Raw genomic sequence first — 17,155 nt, 5'->3', positions numbered from 1 at the left:
GGGAGGCCGAGACGGGAGGAGCACTTGAGCCCAGGAGTTCCAGGTCAGGCTGGACAACATGGTGAGACCCCATTTTGAAAGAAAAATTAGAAAACATTAACCAGGCGTTGTGGTAAGCTTTTGTAGTCCTAGTGGCTTCATAGGCTGAGGTGGGGGGAAGGATTGCCTGAGCTCAGGAATTCAAGGTCGCAGTGAGCTATGATCATGCCGCTGCACTCCAGCCTAGGCAACAGAGCATGACTCTGTCATTAATCTATATGTACGTATGTGTGTGTGTGTGTGTGTGTATTTGTACATATATATGACGGGAAAATTTCTGCATTGCCAAGAAGGCAGATCTTTATGATTGGATATTACCCTATTGACCTATGTGAAACAAAAACGCTGAAAGTATTTTTTACTTGGGAAGAGTTGCCCAGAAAATATGTGGATGTGAAAACTTAAAGGGCTGTATGTCAGCTTGGGGTACCTGTTACTGTGATTAATGGGAATTTTATAAAATCCCTTTAATTAGTTGGTCTCTGATTGATTTATGATTTATTTCTATGCTAACCACAATAACTGTAAGCTCTATGAGGGTAGGGATTTCGTTTTTTTAATTTAATTTAATTTTTTTATTTTTTATTTTTGAGACAGTTTTGATCTGTTGCCCAGACTGGAGTGCAGTGATGTGATCTCAGCTCGCTGCAACCTCAACCTCCCAGGATCAAGCGATTCTCCTGCTTCAACCTCCCCAGTTGCTGAGATTACAGGTGTCCACCACCATGCCTGGCTAATTTTTGTATTTTTAGTAGAGACGGGGCTTCACCATGATGGCCAGGCTGGTCTCAAACTCCTGACCTCAGGTGGTCCACCTGCCTCGGCCTACCAAAGTGCTGGGATTACAGGCGTGAGCCACCAAGCCCGGCCAGCACTTCATTTTATTCCACATTGTATCATCAGTGCCTAGAAGTCTTTGGCACACTCAATATATGAGTACATTTCCTCAGTAAACCAAAAGAAAGTACAGATTCATTGAGAAAGGGATCAAAAGCCTAGTTTTGGCAGATACTAAAACTGGTTAATACTATTAGAATTCCATTTACTAGTGAGGAAGCAGAAGCGTGGAAAGATCAAATGACTCCTTCAAGGTCACGTGGCTAGTGAGAGACCCGGGAATGAGTGCTAGCATTAGTTCTTTCTCACAGCGAAGGACAGAAGGTCAGATACAGAACAGCAGAAACATCAGCCTGTTTAGAAAGACTCAAACCAGTGTTCTTTTCTTATTTGGGGAAGAAAAAACAAAAATAGCGGCTCTAAGACATGACCGCGCGTGCACTGAGAGATTTGTAGGCATTCTTTCACTTTGGACTCACAACAATGTTAGAAGTTAGACGGTATAATGCCTCCTGTTTTACAAATGAAAACCCCAACTTGTCTTCGTTCAGGGTCCCACAGCTGGTGAGTAGAAGCAGCAGAAGATGAGGGGCTGTCTCCCATGAGGCCCGTCTGACTTAACTGCTTCTCCAAATGCTGCTGATAAAACCCAGTAGTACAGGCTGTGCTGGTGTCCTAGCTCAGGCAGCTGGAATTTTTCTCTTCCTCATTGGTTTCCTCTTTTCGAATATTAGTCTCTAGGCTACTCTGTGCCTCAGACTATACACAGCTAGAACTGTTGTGAGGGTTGTGATCATTGGTAGCAGATATGTGTTGAGAGCTGGCTGCCATGTCAGGTGCTGTGTTCAGCACTTTACTGGACTTAAACCATTTATTCTCCCAGCTCCGCTGGGAAGCAGATGTCATCATTGTCTGCTGCTTCTTCCAGTGCCTTGTTGAATGAACTAATAAAGGTTATTCCCTTACAAGCATCTTTGGAGACAACTTTGTCCTAGCCAAGCCATGGATTTTTGAGGAAGCAGAGGAATGAAATGATAAAAAAGAAAATCATTACCCTTTAGCAGAACCAGTATTTCTTAACCTTTTGGGAGTCATTGGACCTGTTTGAGAATTTGATGAAAACTTTGTACTAAGTCTCCAGAAAAGTATTGATTAGCACATATGACATTTCACATAGCGTATACATATTTGTATTTTACTCACAGCCTTCTGAATCTCAGGCTAAGAACCAGTATTTTTTTTTTTTTTTTTTTTGAGACGGAGTCTTGCTCTGTCGCCCAGGCTGGAGTGCAGTGGCCAGATCTCAGCTCACTGCAAGCTCCGCCTCCCGGGTTTACGCCATTCTCCTGCCTCAGCCTCCCGAGTAGCTGGGACTACAGGCGCCCGCCACTACGCCCGGCTAGTTTTTTGTATTTTTTCAGTAGAGACGGGGTTTCACTGTGTTAGCCAGGATGGTCTCGATCTCCTGACCTCGTGATCCACCGTCTCGGCCTCCCACAGTGCTGGGATTACCGACTTGAGCCACCGCGCCCGGCCAGAACCAGTATTTTAAATGCTGTTATAGTAAGTCCTTATAGTAGGTCTCAAATATTTCAGACTTCTTTTTTTTGTTTGTTGTTGTTGTTGTTGTTTTTGAGGTGGAGTCTCGCTCTGTTGCCCATGCTAGACTGCAGTGGTACAATCTCAGCTCACTGCAACCTCCACCTCCCATGTTCAAGTGATTCTCCTGCCTCAGCCTCCTGAGTAGTTGCAATTACAGGCATGTGCCACCATGCCTGGCTAATTTTTAATAAAAACGGGGTTTCACCACATTGGTCAGGCTGGTCTAGAACTCCTGACCTCGTGATCTGCCCGCCTTAGCCTCCCAAAGTGCTGGGATTACAGGCGCGCACCACCACGCCCAGGTAATTTTTTGTATTTTTAGTAGAGTCAGGGTTTCACCATGTTGGTCAGGCTGGTCTTGAACTGCTGACCTCGTGATCCACCCCCCTCGGCCTCCCAAAGTGCTGGGATTACAGGCATGAGCCACTGCGCCCAGCCTGTTTCAGACTTCTGAGCCATGGCAAGTTTGATTTCCTGATAGCTCTGCTCATGTGCTCTTCCATAGCTGCACTTAGCATAACTCATTTTAAGAGTTGGCATTAAACATTTTTTAAACTATATGCTATGGTTTGAGTGTGTCCCCCAAATTTCATGTGTTGGACATTTAATCCCGGTGCAACAGTGTTGGGAGCTGGGGCCTGATAAGAGGTGATTAGGTCACGAGGGCTCTGCTCTCATCCCTGGATTCATGTGTTATCTTGGGAGCGGGTTAGTGATGAGACAGTGGACTTGTAACATTGAGTTCGACCCTCTCTTGCTCTCTTGTCCTTCCACCTTCCACCGTGGGACTAGGCAGCACAAAAGCCCTTGCCAGATGCAGGCTCCTTGACCTTGGAGTTCCCAGCCTCCAGAACTGCAAGAAATAAATCTGTTCTTATTCTGTTAATGCAGCACAAAATGGACTAAGACGGTAGATATGAAAAATGTTTGAAGAACTTTACAACCATCCTTTAAGGTCATACACAGGAAGAAGTCCCAAAGATGGTTAAAACAAAGTAGAAAACTGAGGCAGGTCCTGAGATAATTCAAGATAAAAATTACTCTTAATTTGCAGTTTTAGGGAAATATTCAAAATATTCTGGCAATATACAAAGCTTTGAATGAACTGGCCCCTGGCCACCGCTCCCAGCTAATGTTGGCCACTGTTCCTTTCCTTACTAGGTTCCAGCTACACTGGCCACCCTCCTCTCCTACCTCTGTGCACATGTCTTGCTGATCCTTCTCCAGGACGCGCTTTCTCTTCATGTGTTCCTAGCTGGCCCCTCAAGGGATGCAGCCCTCTGCTCCTGGGACCCCTCCTTGGAGCCATCTTCCCTGACCTCTCCATCCAAAATAGCACTGCTCTCTCATCACACTACCCCCATCTTGCTTTATTTTCTTCTGTGCATTTGTCATGCAAATATCATGTTATAAATATAAATTTGGACATCTTATTCACCATGGAGTTTTTTGCATTGATTTTTATTTCTTAAAAATAATTGCATCAAAATATTATTTATCTTGATACACAGTGTTTTGGGCACCGCCTTATATTTTGCATTCCAGAAGAGCTCTTCTCCACCTCCTGCCTGGATTTTTTAATCTCCCTCGACTGGAAAGAAAGCGCCATGCTCCAGAGCTTTTTTTCTGTTTCCTGCAGCATCTCTAGTCATCAGCAAAGGCCTGAACAAGTAGGAGCTGCTCAATGGCTATTTGAGAAATGAATGAATGAAAGGAAAAGGGCATTAGCAAGTAACTTTGATTCACCTCCTTAGAAGTGCACACACAAATGGGCAACTTTCAGAGAGCTGGGGTGCATACATAGGGAAAATATAACATTTTAAAAAAGATGTTTATAAAAAACATAGTTGCCACGAAACCACAAACACAACTCCCCACCACTTGTCAAACTGGAGGATCTCTAACATGGGCTCTTCACCACTTCCAGCCTCCTGATGAAATTTGACTTAGTTGAGGTCGAGTTGCTACCACCACACCACCCACCATTTCCTCTTCGTTCCTTGGGAGGAAACCGTACAGAATTCTGGGCATTAAGCAACAATACTCAGCAAAAAGTTACCGAAAGCTAAAAAAATTGTGTTTAATTTTATTTGAAAGTTTTTTTCAGAGGTAATCATCTTATTAATGAGTGGAAATTCACCCTGGAATCTCTGTTTCAAAAAAAGGAAGGAGACACATTTAGCTCACGGCAGCATTTTTCATTATTTTACACCCAGTCGTTTTGTATTTTGTTGACAAAGGTCTTCAATTTGGATTCATCTCAGAAAAAAAAAAAGGACTTTTTGTTACTTATTAGAACACAATGAAAGCCTCACCTATGAACGACTAAGTTAAAGAATATAAAGCATTAGAACAGTGCTTTAGTAGCGATGTAGTAATAATTTAATAAATATATGCCACTGTTATTAAGCGTAAAACATAATTTTATCCACTGCAATAAAAATTTATTGTTTGCCTCCTCACAGTAATCCCTCCTCTTTTTAATTTTCTGTTTTTTGAAATGAAGTTGTACTCTGTCGTCCAGATTGGAGTGTAGTGGTGTAATCATGGCTCACTGCAGCCTCGAATTCCTGAGCTCAAGAGATCCTCCCACTGTAGCCTCCCAAGTAGCTGAGACTACAGGTGTGTACTATCAGGCTCAGCTAATTTTTTTGTGTTTTTTTGTAGAGACAGCATCTTGCTTTGTTGCCCAGGCTGCTCTCAAACTCCAGGGCTCATGCAACCCTCCTGCCTTAGCCTCCCGAAGTGCTGGGATTTCAGGCATGAGCCACCAAGCCTGGCCTAATCCTTCCTTCTTCCAACAATATTCCTGACTTTTGTTAGGGGATCCTGTCAGGACACAGTTCTCCACAGGTCTCTTGCCTTTCTGCACATATTCAGAGCAGAGGCACCAATGGCGTTTTGTTGTGAACTGTCTTTTAAAGGATGTTGTTTAACCATCTTCCAACAGCCTTGGAAGACAGAGATAATGTCTCCCTCCAGAGCAGAGGTCAGGTTTGTTTGGTATGCAATATATTAAAAATGAAGGTGAGGCGCGATGGCTCACACCTGTAATCTCAGCAGTTTTGCGGGCTGAGGCAAGAGGATCGCTTGAGCCCAGGAGTTTGAGGCTGCAGTGAGCTATGTTCGCACCACTGTATTCCAGCCCGGGTGACAGAGCAAGACTCTGTCTAAATACGTGTGTGTGTGTGTGTATATATACATAAAATACATATTACATATTATATATCTCACATATATAACATATATATTACATATCTAACATCTATATTGCGTAGCTTTAACATATATTACATATATAAATATATATAAAGACGACGTAACCCTCTGAGGCCAAGCCTGGTCAGATTTGCTCAGAGCCCTTTATAAAAGATTGGGGATTCCTATGCTAAGGTTCCTTGGCTTTGACACAAACCTATGTCATCAGCATCCAACTGAGCCTGCCACTGCATCACCCCCTGGGACTCGGGGGACATGGGAAATGATGTGAAGGTGAAGCAAAGTTGCTTGCGATGCCAGGAGAAAGAGTCCTTTGTCTCCAGGCACAAAAGAATGAACACTGCAGGCCTGACAAATATCCTTATGAAGGCCTGCCCGCAAGGTTGACCTTTGGTTGGTGCATGGAAACTTGGATTTTGGGAGGGTTCCCACCATTGCCAGAATTTATAAGAACGGCTCATTGTGCCTAAACTGTTTGTACGAACGTGATTCACACTGAACAACTGCTTTCCTTCTGGGAGTCTGGAAATTTTGCACATACCAGACAGAGGCTTCCCACCTGATCAGCCCCCAGTAAAACCCTGGCTGCTGAGGCTCTCATGCGCTTTCTTGGCTGACAACATTTCACACATGTTGACACAAGTGTTCCTGGGGCGAATTAAGCATGTCCTGTGTGACTCCACTGGGGGAAAACTCTCGGAAGCTTGTGCCTGGTCTCCCCTAGATTTCACCCCAGGTACCTCTTCCCCTTGCTGATCTCACTTTGCATCTGTTCGATATAGTAAGTCACAGCTGTGAGTATGACTCTATTCTGAGTGCTGTGAATTTTCCTAGTGACTCATTGGACCTGGAGGTGGTCTTGGGGACCGCTGACATAGTCTCTGATCCCCGAATCTTATGTCTTCTGTCTGCTTCCACGAAATGGTGACAGGCTAACTTGTAAATTTCAAAGATGAAACCTCAGGCCCATCACAATGCTTGAAAGACCAATCCCGTTACCTCTCAGGACATATGGGGGAGAGTGTGTGGGGTGGGTGGGAATTCCAGATCTAACCTCAGTGTTCCATGCCCTGCTTCTCGTGGAGCTTTCAGGAGCAGGCACCTGATCTAAGCCAATCCAAGCCTAATGAAGGCCTTTTCTTCTCCTCTGGCCAAGAATCAAGAAGAGTGTAACCTGGAAAAACCACCTTGCAATCATGGGAGTTAACCCAGAGCAAGTGGGACTGAGAAACTGGTCCTGGATGACACTGTTCGAGCCCCTGAAACCAGCCAGCCTTGTGGCTAGTTTGCCCCTGGATGATTTTAAGATCTATGAGTTAATAAATTTCCTTTACTGCTTAAGACATCCAATAAGATTGGATATGATTTTCTATCTCTTGTAGGAGGAGTCCTAACTGATGCAGATCATGGCTGTTCAAAGAATAGGCCCCCTGCAGGGCCTCTGTCCAATTGTAGAGAATCAAGCCTCACAAAGATGGGATCCTTCTTTTAAGGACCCTGAGACTAACTCAATAAAAATATTGAGAATGTTGACAGTGTTGACATATTGAAAATATTGAACAATATTGAACACTGAAAATATTGAACAAATATTGAAAATGTTGACAGTCTCCAGCAGTCAACATTTTACAAGCGCCTACCAGGGAAAGAGTAGCAGATAGCAGTAGGACTTGGTATCATTTCAGGTGACTTACAGCCTGGAGATGTTCTTCCAGGCTGTAGAGGTGTTTATGTGCCTGGGAGACCCAGACCTTCGCTTAAAATGAAGTGATGATGTAACCATGGCAACGTGAGCTGAGGACTCAGCTACAAGGAAAGGAAGAGGAGGTGGTTTGAGTTGAGGGGATGTCCGCGCCACTTTCATATCTGTGCCCAATGATGGGCCTCCTGTCCACACCACGCCTTCCTGTCTGCACCACCACAGGTGATAGCTTTGTTTTCCAGTACCAATCCGGTGCCTAAGAGCATAGCCCCTACCCCATCTCCCTGCAGACTTCAGGGAGAAGCACTGGAATGACAAAAGTAAACATTGGAGGCTTCACTTGGGTGACAGAGACTTTTCCAAAAAAAAGAATGCTGCAAATGATGTTTAAAGTCATGATTGTATTTAATATTATTAGGGTGATGCAAAGGCAATTGTGGTTTTTGCCATTACTTTCCATGGCAAAAACCACAGTACTTTCCATGGCAAAAGCTGCAATTACTTTTGCACCAACCAATATACATTGTAACAGATTTGAGACAAAATATAAAATTTTTCAAACTGAGCAGAATTTATCAACCCAGCATCTATAATGAATGAAATAAATTAATAGAGAACCCAACAGATCATGTTATGTTGTAAATATAACATCTATCTTAAGGTTAAAGTAACATAGCAAAAATACATATTTATGGGTGCAAGACACATACATAATTTGTACCAAGACACATACATAATTTGTACCAATCTCACAGAACTAATTCAATTCAAAACAACAAAAAAACTTACTCTATTTTCTAATGAACGCAATAAAAACCATTTCAAAACAATTTCTCTTGTGCTTCGCCAACTTACGTTTTTCCTGGCACCTGCTATACTGTGTATGTATTTCTTCATCACTTTACTGTATGACTCCCCTACTAGATTGTAGGTTCCAAGAGGGCAAGGCCTCTGCTACAGTGTTATGTCTCCAGCACCTAGAACTTGGCATGTAGTAGGCATCCAATAAATAAATGTTAAATGAGTGAATTTAAAACACGTACACGCCGGGAATGGTGGCTCACACCTGTAATCCCAGCACTTTGGGAGGCCGAGGTGGGGGATGGCCTGAGGTCAGGAGTTCCAGACCAGCCTAGTTAACATGGTGAAAACCCATCTCTACTAAAAATACAAAAATTAGCTCTTCCTTTCTCTGCCATTGTGGTGTGTGCTTGACTCTGCTTCTTGCCATGTCTTCTCATAAGACTTTCAGGATTGTGATTCCTGACCAAGAAGCAAAAACAAAATCGCCCCACTCCCCAGTGGATTCAGATGAAAACTGGTAATAAAATCAAGTACAACTCCAAAAGGAGACATTGGAGAAGAACCAAGGTGGTGGGCCTGTAAGGAATTGCACATGAGATGGCACACACATTTGTGCTGTCTGAAAGTCACAGTCATGTTACCACATCAAGCTGAAAATGTCACCACTCTCTGGAGAGTTGTACATGTTTTATTGGGAATATATTTTTTCTCTCTGAATCTGTTATGAATGCATTGGTTGGCTGGGTTCAGTAATAAATATGTGAGACTTTTCATTAAAAAAAAAAAATACAAAGATTAGCTGGGCATGGTGGTGCATGCCTGTAGTCCCAGCTACTCTAGAGGCTGAGGCAGGAGAAATGCTTCAACCCGGAAGGCAGACGTTGCAGTGAGCTGAGATGGCACCACTGCCCTCCGGCCTGTGTGACAGAGTGAGACTTTGTCTTAAAAAACAAACAAAACATGCACACATTTAATCAATATAAAATATTATTTCTACGAAGTCACTTCAAGCTGATACTGCATACTCCATATATGCTAAACTTCACAAGGTCTTTACCTCATACCTGACTCTCTTTCCTGACCCCCTGTGGGGTAAGTCAATGCCCCAGGGTTGCTTAGCCACTTGCTACTGCCAGCTTTGGGTCTTTGAGTACCAGGTCTGTTTCAGCTGATCGGTGTATGCCTCGGCTGGCTTTCCCCATAGGATAGAGTTGCACAAGTTGTGGGTGTGAAGCTAAGAGGTGAGCAGAGGAGGAAGGGAAGTAGAGAGTCCTCATCCCAATGTCCCTCTGAACTGCCGCGTGTGTCGCTCCAGCTTCTCAGCCTCCGCCTGGAGGTGCCCCAGCGCGGCAGGGCTGGGGTACGTGAGCACGGCATTCTTAGTGGCCAGCGCTACGTCCTTGAGCAGGCTGCAGAGGTGACTGCTGCCGCGGAGGATCTCGTTGCGCACGTCCCTCTCCTGGGTCTCCATGCACAGCGTGTCCACCAGCTTCTGGCCCACCGTGATGACCAGCTTGCTCTGAGTGATGATCTCCGCAGGCTGGCTGCTGCTGAGGCCGCCATGAAATGCGTTGATGGCTTTGAAGAGCGCCCCAAAGTAGAGGCGGCAGTGTTCAGACAGGCAGTGTTTCCTCTCAGGAGTCTGTTGACTCGAAGGCTGGGGTATAAGAGGGCCAGGATTCTAAAGAAGGGAAGGAAGAAAATAGGAGACTCAATCAATGGGCTGTGGCTGCGTGCCCTTTCCTGTTTTGGCTAGATTTGCAAGACCTTTTTTTTTTTTAAAGAAAGCATGGTTTGGTTTGGGAAGCCCGATACTGCAAAAGTTGTCTAACAAATTAATGTTTTCAAAGCACTGTAACATATAATATATACAATCTTATATTGTAATACATACATATAATTTTATTCAATCATCTCAATAAACCATAAGAAACCCATTTTAAGAAACACATTGGCAATAACTATAATTTTTATTTATTTATTTATTTTTTAGACAGAGTCTTGCTTTGTCTTCCAGGCTGGAGTACAGTGGTGTGATCTCAGCTTACTGCAACCTCTGCCTTCTGGGTTCGAACAATTCTCCTGCCTCAGCCTCCTGAGTAGCTGGGTTTACAGGCACCTGCCACCATGCCCGGCTAATTTTTGTATTTTTAGTAGAGACGGGGTTTCACCATGATGGCCAGACTGGTTTTGAACTCCTGATCTCAAATGATCTGCCCACCTCAGCCTCCTAAAGTGCTGGGATTACAGGTGTGAGCCACTGTACCCAGCTAAATTTTTAACTTTTAAAAATTCAGGAAAACTTGTTGGTGAGTTTTAAAATGTTCTCAAAGAACAGATTTAAAAACATTTAAAAATCCAAAAATCCTCTCTGATTTCAATATCAGAGGTATACCAGAACCCCCAACATTTCCAGAAGAAACCAAATACCCTGACCTATCTGCCTTAATATTATTATTTTTTGCCTTATTATTAAAATATTTATCATATTTGCTAATAAGGTTTCATCAACATTTTACATTCATGAATTTTATTTTGTGGAAAATGGAACTAACATCTCCCAAATCCTATATACTCTCAAAGATTTTCAGTGCCTAACTTAGTGGCCACAACTCCAGGTAACAATTGAAAGGTGAAGCTCAGAGAAGAGAAAAGGCTGCCTCTGGCCATTCCATTAGCACATCAGAGATCTGGAGCTCTAGGTCTGAAACTCATTTTCTTTCCATTAAATTTCACACTCTTGCATTTACCTATTATCTCAAAATTCACAGGCTGGAAGCATTTAGACAGATATGGCATAAAACGGATTTTTTTCAGGAGGGGGTTATGTCTCCGGGGGCCGGTAGGGTTGGAGGGGAAGTTAGACAAGGAGGAGGAAAGCATACTTCGAAGAAGCACATTCATTATTAGAATTGCATATTTGGAAAATGAAAACAATGATTGTCTTTGTCATAGAAAGTGAAGGCAAGATTGAGATGTCAGTTCAGATGGACTCTTGGAAGCAGGGAGTATAAGAATGAAGCAGGTTGAGTGCAGTGACCCACACCTGAAATCCCAGCCCTTTGGGAGGCCAAGGCAGGAGGATCGCTTAACCCTAGGAGTTCGAGACTAGCCTTGGCAACATATGAAACTCTGTCTCTACCAAAAACAAAACGAAACAAAAATTAGCTGGGTATGGCGATGTGGGCCTGTGGTCTCAGCTACTTGGGAGGCTGAGGTGGGAGAATCAATTGAACCTGGGTGGTGGAGGCTGCAGTGAGCCATGATCTCACCACTGCACTACAGCCTCAGCAATAGAGCAAAACCCTGTCTCCAAAAAAAAAAAAAAAAAAAAAAAAAAGACAGAAGGTAGCTGGGCACAGTGACTCATGCCTATAATCCCAGCACTTTGGGAGACTGAGGCAGGAGGGTTACTTGAGGTCAGGAGTTCGAGATGAGCCTTGCCAACATGGTGACTCTCTGTCTCTATTAAAAAGACAAAAATCAGCCAGGCATGGTGGTGCGCACCTATAGTCCCAGCTACTCAGGAGGCTGAGGCAGGAGAATCGCTTGAACCTGCAGAGGTTGCAGTGAGCCGAGATCACGCCACTGCACTCCCACCTGGGTAACAGAGCGAGACTCCATCTCAAAAAAAAATTTAAAAAAAGAAGAGCTTAGAAATAATGAGAAGTAATGAGGTAGACTTCAGATTATGAGCATCGTAAGTGAAAATATTAACTGTAGGGAGGTGAAAAATGTACTATGATTCTTAACTTGGGGTGCTGGAAATGTGTAGAGATAGTTTTGATTACTGCATTGACTAGGGACTTCTATAGGCAGTGAGCGGGCAGGATTCTGGGATGCTGAATAGTTCATCCCATGCAACGGAGAACTGTCCACCCAGTGGCCAACGGCGCCATGGACCTCCACTGAGAAGTGCTGTCATTCTAAAGAGGGGGCTTTCTAAGTGAGCTCCTTGGACCAGAAGCATCAACATCACCTGCAAACTTGCTAGAAAACGCGCATTACTATGCTCCACCCCAGACCTACTAGATCAAAAATTCTGAGAGTGGGGCCCAGCCATGCAAGTTTTGTTTGTTTGTTTGTTTTCTTGAGACAGAGTCTTGTTCTTGTTGCTGAGGTTGGAGCGCAGTGGCACAATCTCAGCTCACTGCAACCTCCGCTTTCCAGGTTGAAGCAATTCTCCTGCCTCAGCCTCCCGAGTAGCTGGGATTACAGGTGCTCGCCACCACACCCAGCTAATTTTTTGTATTTTTAGATACGGGGTTTCACCATGTTGGCCAGGCTGATCTCGAACTCCTCACCTCAGGTGATCCACCTGCCTCAACCTCCCAAAGTGCTGGGATTACAGGCGCGAGTCACCGCACCCGACCAGCCATGTGAGTTTTAATAAACCTCATAGGTGATTGTGATACACTCAAATTTGAGAACCACTAATCTAAGGCGTACTTAATGTTGAACAAAATAGCATGACTGTTAGCAATATGGCAGGCCCAAAGACTAGTGTTTTCGGTTTGGCGACCTGAGCATCAGGAGGCCTGAATTCTTGTCCTAGTTTGCCTCTGAGAAGGTACGTGACCTTATCCTAGTCATTGGACATCCTTTTCTTCCACCCTCTACCCCATCTGCCCTATAACCTAAGTAAGTTTCCCAAGCTTCAGTTATTCAGAGACAACCTTTACAACCTTTACAAGTTACACTCTTTCCACCTTCCTCTTAACCTCTACTGGCTTCATTCCTTTTCTTTAAATGGACCCATTGCTTTTACTTACATTCATTTAAAGGAAACCGTGAAAAATGGTAAATGGAAAACTACTGTCATCTACCACAAATAGAAGGAAACCAATAAAAATAAGCACAATGATAACATCTTTGACTTTTTTTTTTTTTTAAAGGAAGAACATCAAGTGTAAAAGAGGTGTTGAAGATATATAAGCCCCAAATCAAGATTTGCTGTTGTAATCAGAAACATTAAATCAGAATGTCAAAGAGCCGTTGAGTCAGTCCTGTTTAGCCCGGTCAGTACCACCCACAACAACCTCGCAGAGCGCCTAGAGTCATTTCATTAATGGTTAACGCTTCACTTCCATTCCCTGGGGTTCGTTCCGTAGACTCACTGATCTCCAGGACTCTCTTGCTAAAATAAAGAACAAAGAATCACAAAAACTAACTCTTGCCCATGTGGGTCATGGCTGTAATGTTGAGCTTTCCATAGCATGATGAGACGAATCTAGCAATAAAGCGTATGAATCAGAAGCTTTAGAGAGCGAGTGCTACAGCTTACCATGGTTCCTAAGTCTTTGTTTTCATCTAACCTTTGTTCCAAGATAGGTTTCTCTTTCTTTTCTAAGTTAGGCAATGTCTGAAAAATACAATTCCTTCAAATTACCAAATGGAGTGGTGTTTTACACTACTGTGGAACTGTTTAAGTTCACTTTAGACTTGAGTATTCTTTCTCATGTTTTCTGTTGATGGTTCTGCCTACTGATTCCTTTTCTCAACCAAAGGAGACTTGGGCTGCCCAAAGGCTGAATTTTGCCTATCAACATGGCGTGATAAGATGACCCACACAGCTTTGTTAGTGTTATATATATGTGTATGTCAATTTTAAACATCTAAATTTCTAGAACGTGTTAAACCTCCTACACCACCAGGCATTTCAGCAGAACACAAAGGTTGGGGCTGAAAGCACCAAATTATCTCCTTGACACAGCCCCGAAGTGACTTCTGGGTTCACAATCCCTGAACTGAAGCATCTTGCTCTATAATGTCTGAACTCATCCAGAAAAGTATTTCTTTCTGTCTTTTCTTTTATTTGTTCTTGAGACAGAGTCCTGCTCTGTGGTCCAGGCTGGAGTGCAGTGGTGCAATCTCAGCTCACTGCAACCTCCGCCTCCTGGGTTCAAGTGATTCTCCTGCCTCAGCCTCCTGAGTAGCTGGGATTATAGGTGCATTCCACCATGCCCAGCTAATTTTTGTACTTTTAGTAGAGATGGGGTTTTACCATGTTGGCCAGGCTGATCTCAAACTCCTGACTTCAAGTGATCTGCTCACCTTGGCCTCCCAAAGTACTGAGTTTACAGGGGTGAGCCACCATACCCCACCTCTTTTTTTTCTTTTCCTTTTTTAGAGACAAGCTCTCTCTCTGTCACCAAGGCGGGAGTGCAGTGGCGCCATCATAGCTCTTGGTTACCCCAAACTGCTGGTCTCAAGGGATACCCCTACTCAGTCCCCCAAGTGCATGAGCCACCACACCTTGATATTTAAAAATAAATTTTGTACAGCTGGGGTCTCACTCACTAAGCTGCCTAGGCTGGTCTCAAACTCCTGCCTCAAGGAATGGATCCTCCTGTGTTGGCCTCCTAAAGTGTTGGGAATTACAGGCATAAGCCACCATACCCAGCCTCAGAAAAGTATTTCTAAGAGTAGCTAAAGTCTGGAGGCTGATGAGATGGTGAGCAATTTGAAAGAATGTTTCTACTTCCTCTTCCGTTGCTAAGAAACACACTGGCAATGACTAAATTTATAACTTTCAAAAATGCAAGGAGACTTGGTGGTGAGGTTTTAAAAATCTACTCGAATAGTAGATTTTAAAGAAACTAGAAAAATCCCTTTTAATTCTAATATCATGGTAAACTTGAACCCCAAAAGTTTTCGGAAGAAATCCAAATCAACTGACCTATCTGCCTATGCTGCCCTATCTTTATCTGACTTGTTAATAAGATTTCATCAAGAATTTTACTTTCACAAATTGTATTTTCTGGAAGATGGAACCAGTGTCTCCCCAAAGCCTATACACTATCAAAAGAATCTCAGCATCTTAGTAGCCACTGCTCCAGGTAACAATTGAAGCCCCTCTTTCGATCGCTTGGAACTCTGAACTCACCTGTCCACAGATATTTGCTCTATTTTTCTTTAACAGTTCAGAAGAGTGTTCATCTTCCCTTTGCTTAGTGGAAGGGGTATTCTTTTGGTGTGATTCAGTTTCTCTTTGGGGAGGCTGGATGCATTTGTCACACTTAAATTCTGCATTTGGGGTCAATTGCACCGTCTCTTCCTTTTCACAGTTCCGCTTAAAAAGGAGCCTTCCGTTGGCAATGACAATGGAGGCAAACCTCTTGATGTCTTCTGGAAGCATCCGTGCCACCATGACAAACCTCTCAAGGTCATCTGGGCTGTTCTGGACATTGTCAGTCACAAGAACTTCCAGAGGCCAATTGCGATTATCCAAGCTTTCCTTTGATTCAAGCAGGATGCTGTAGGAGTTGGAGATTGTCTGCATCTGGTCCCGAATTCTGTTCTGAAGGTTACTGTCAGTGAGGTTACAGGCAGTCCCATGGACTCCTCGAGCAAAATCCAGAAATTCTCTTACAGATTCTTCTATGTGCTCAGTGGACCTGTGGATTGCATCAATGTTGGCTTCCAGATAGTCTCGGAATCTCCACTTCCTACTGACAAAGAGCATCAGGCCAGCAACAGAGCTGACCACCTTGTGCTGCAGAGACATCACTGTCTCCTTGGCCACATCCAGATCCAAGGACAGCTCCTTTGCTGACTCCTCCGAGGAAGAGCTGGAGGAGGAGTTGGTGGATGTGGTGGAGCATGAAGAAACGATGCTGACTCTGCTGTCAGAACTGGAACCTGATAATCTGTCCAGTTCAGGAGATCGGGAAGTTGTCCGTCTGGAGAACCATGAGGAATTATGGCCCGTGGAATTCTCTGACACCTCCTTGGCTTTCGCCAGCTCCTTCCCAGCCTGAGAAACACTCGATATTGCTTTAGGGATGTCATAAATATTGGGCTTGGTGTTCTGCTGTTCTACTCGAGGAATCAGAAAGCTTGAAGGAACCTTGTAGCTGACATCTTCATCCAAAGGAAATGTGTCTCTGGGTACAAGAAAGCCATAAGAAGGAATTTCTGGAAGACTGAGTTTTTTCTGCATGGGCACATTGGTATTCAGTTGTGGAGTGAGGGACCTGGCTCTGCCACTTGGAGGATTGTGGAAAGTGGAGCTGGAACTGGGGAGAGCGTGGGGCCTTGATTCTTCTGCAAAGCTGGGGAGAGGCGTGTGTCTGATGCTGGCCTTTCCTGGAGACACTGGAGTGTCATAAACCCATTCCGATTTCTGAGGACTTGGTAATGTGCTGTAGCCACCTTTTCTTAAGGTAGTCACTGATATCAGGGGAACACCCTGCCCCTGTGGAAGAACCACACATAGTTGCCTGGGTTAGTAGCTTTCAAAAGAAGGTACGAGTGCCTCGTTTAAATCTCATCATCACTTCCCTGCTCAAGTTCCTTCAGTGGCTCCCCATTTCCACTCAAGGTCCTTCACAATTCTCTTGAGCCTCATTTCTTTCCACTTCCACCACGCTGACCCTACCTTGTCTGCCACCATCTGCTTATAGGTCCAGCCACCCAAGCTGTTTACTTTTCCCTGAACTCAGAACACTGACTCATGCCACTGTATTTCATTTTACCCAAACTGGTTTCTCTGCTCTAAAAGCCCTTGCAACCCTTTCTTTTCCATCCACCAAACTCCTATGCATCCCCCTGATACGGCTGAAATGCCAGCTTTCTTGTAAGATGTTCCCTAATGACCTTGGGCGTAAGTGTGTGGTAGAATCCAATTATAAACATAGATCACACAGATTTCAAATAAAGTCATTCGCCCAATACAGATAAGAGTGTACTGTATGTATCACAGCACACTCCTGAGGTCGGTCATAATAAGAAGCCATTACACAATTTTGCTCTGTGCCAGGCACTGTCCCAAGTCCTTTGCAGGATTATCTCACTTAATACTCTCAGCCCATAAAAACAGAGAAGTTAAAAGACTTATCCCAAACCACATAATTAGTCCTATTCCTGAACACAAGCTCAATGAGAGATTTTACCTCAAATGCAGTAAGGTCTCTGTTATGAGGAATTTGCATTCTAATTTTTGACCGAGCT

At 43.9% G+C, this 17,155-nt stretch overlaps 1 protein-coding gene across 5 annotated transcripts in view; it reads right to left on the bottom strand.

Annotated features, from left to right (window-relative positions):
* Positions 1-7,780: 7,780 nt before the first annotated feature.
* The window catches only part of CASS4 (Cas scaffold protein family member 4), a 45,829-nt gene continuing 36,454 nt past the window's right edge, over positions 7,781-17,155 (bottom strand). For 3 of the 5 annotated variants that reach the window (XM_023189575.3, XM_023189577.3, XM_023189573.3), the window contains 3 exons: positions 15,090-16,400; positions 13,488-13,565; positions 7,781-9,884 (listed from right to left, as the gene is read on the bottom strand). In XM_023189575.3, coding sequence (XP_023045343.1) covers positions 9,477-9,884; positions 13,488-13,565; positions 15,090-16,400 — 1,797 coding nt within the window. In that variant the 3' untranslated portion in view covers positions 7,781-9,476. The remainder of the gene's footprint in view (positions 9,885-13,487; positions 13,566-15,089; positions 16,401-17,155) is intronic. The other 2 variants (XM_023189574.3, XM_023189576.3) reach the window with 1 other exon arrangement.

Source organism: Piliocolobus tephrosceles, chromosome 20 (assembly GCF_002776525.5).
Source record: "Piliocolobus tephrosceles isolate RC106 chromosome 20, ASM277652v3, whole genome shotgun sequence".
In the NCBI taxonomy this organism is placed as follows: domain Eukaryota; kingdom Metazoa; phylum Chordata; class Mammalia; order Primates; family Cercopithecidae; genus Piliocolobus; species Piliocolobus tephrosceles.
Note: the sequence above shows the minus strand (reverse complement) of the source record. Positions and strands in the feature narration are given on the sequence as shown.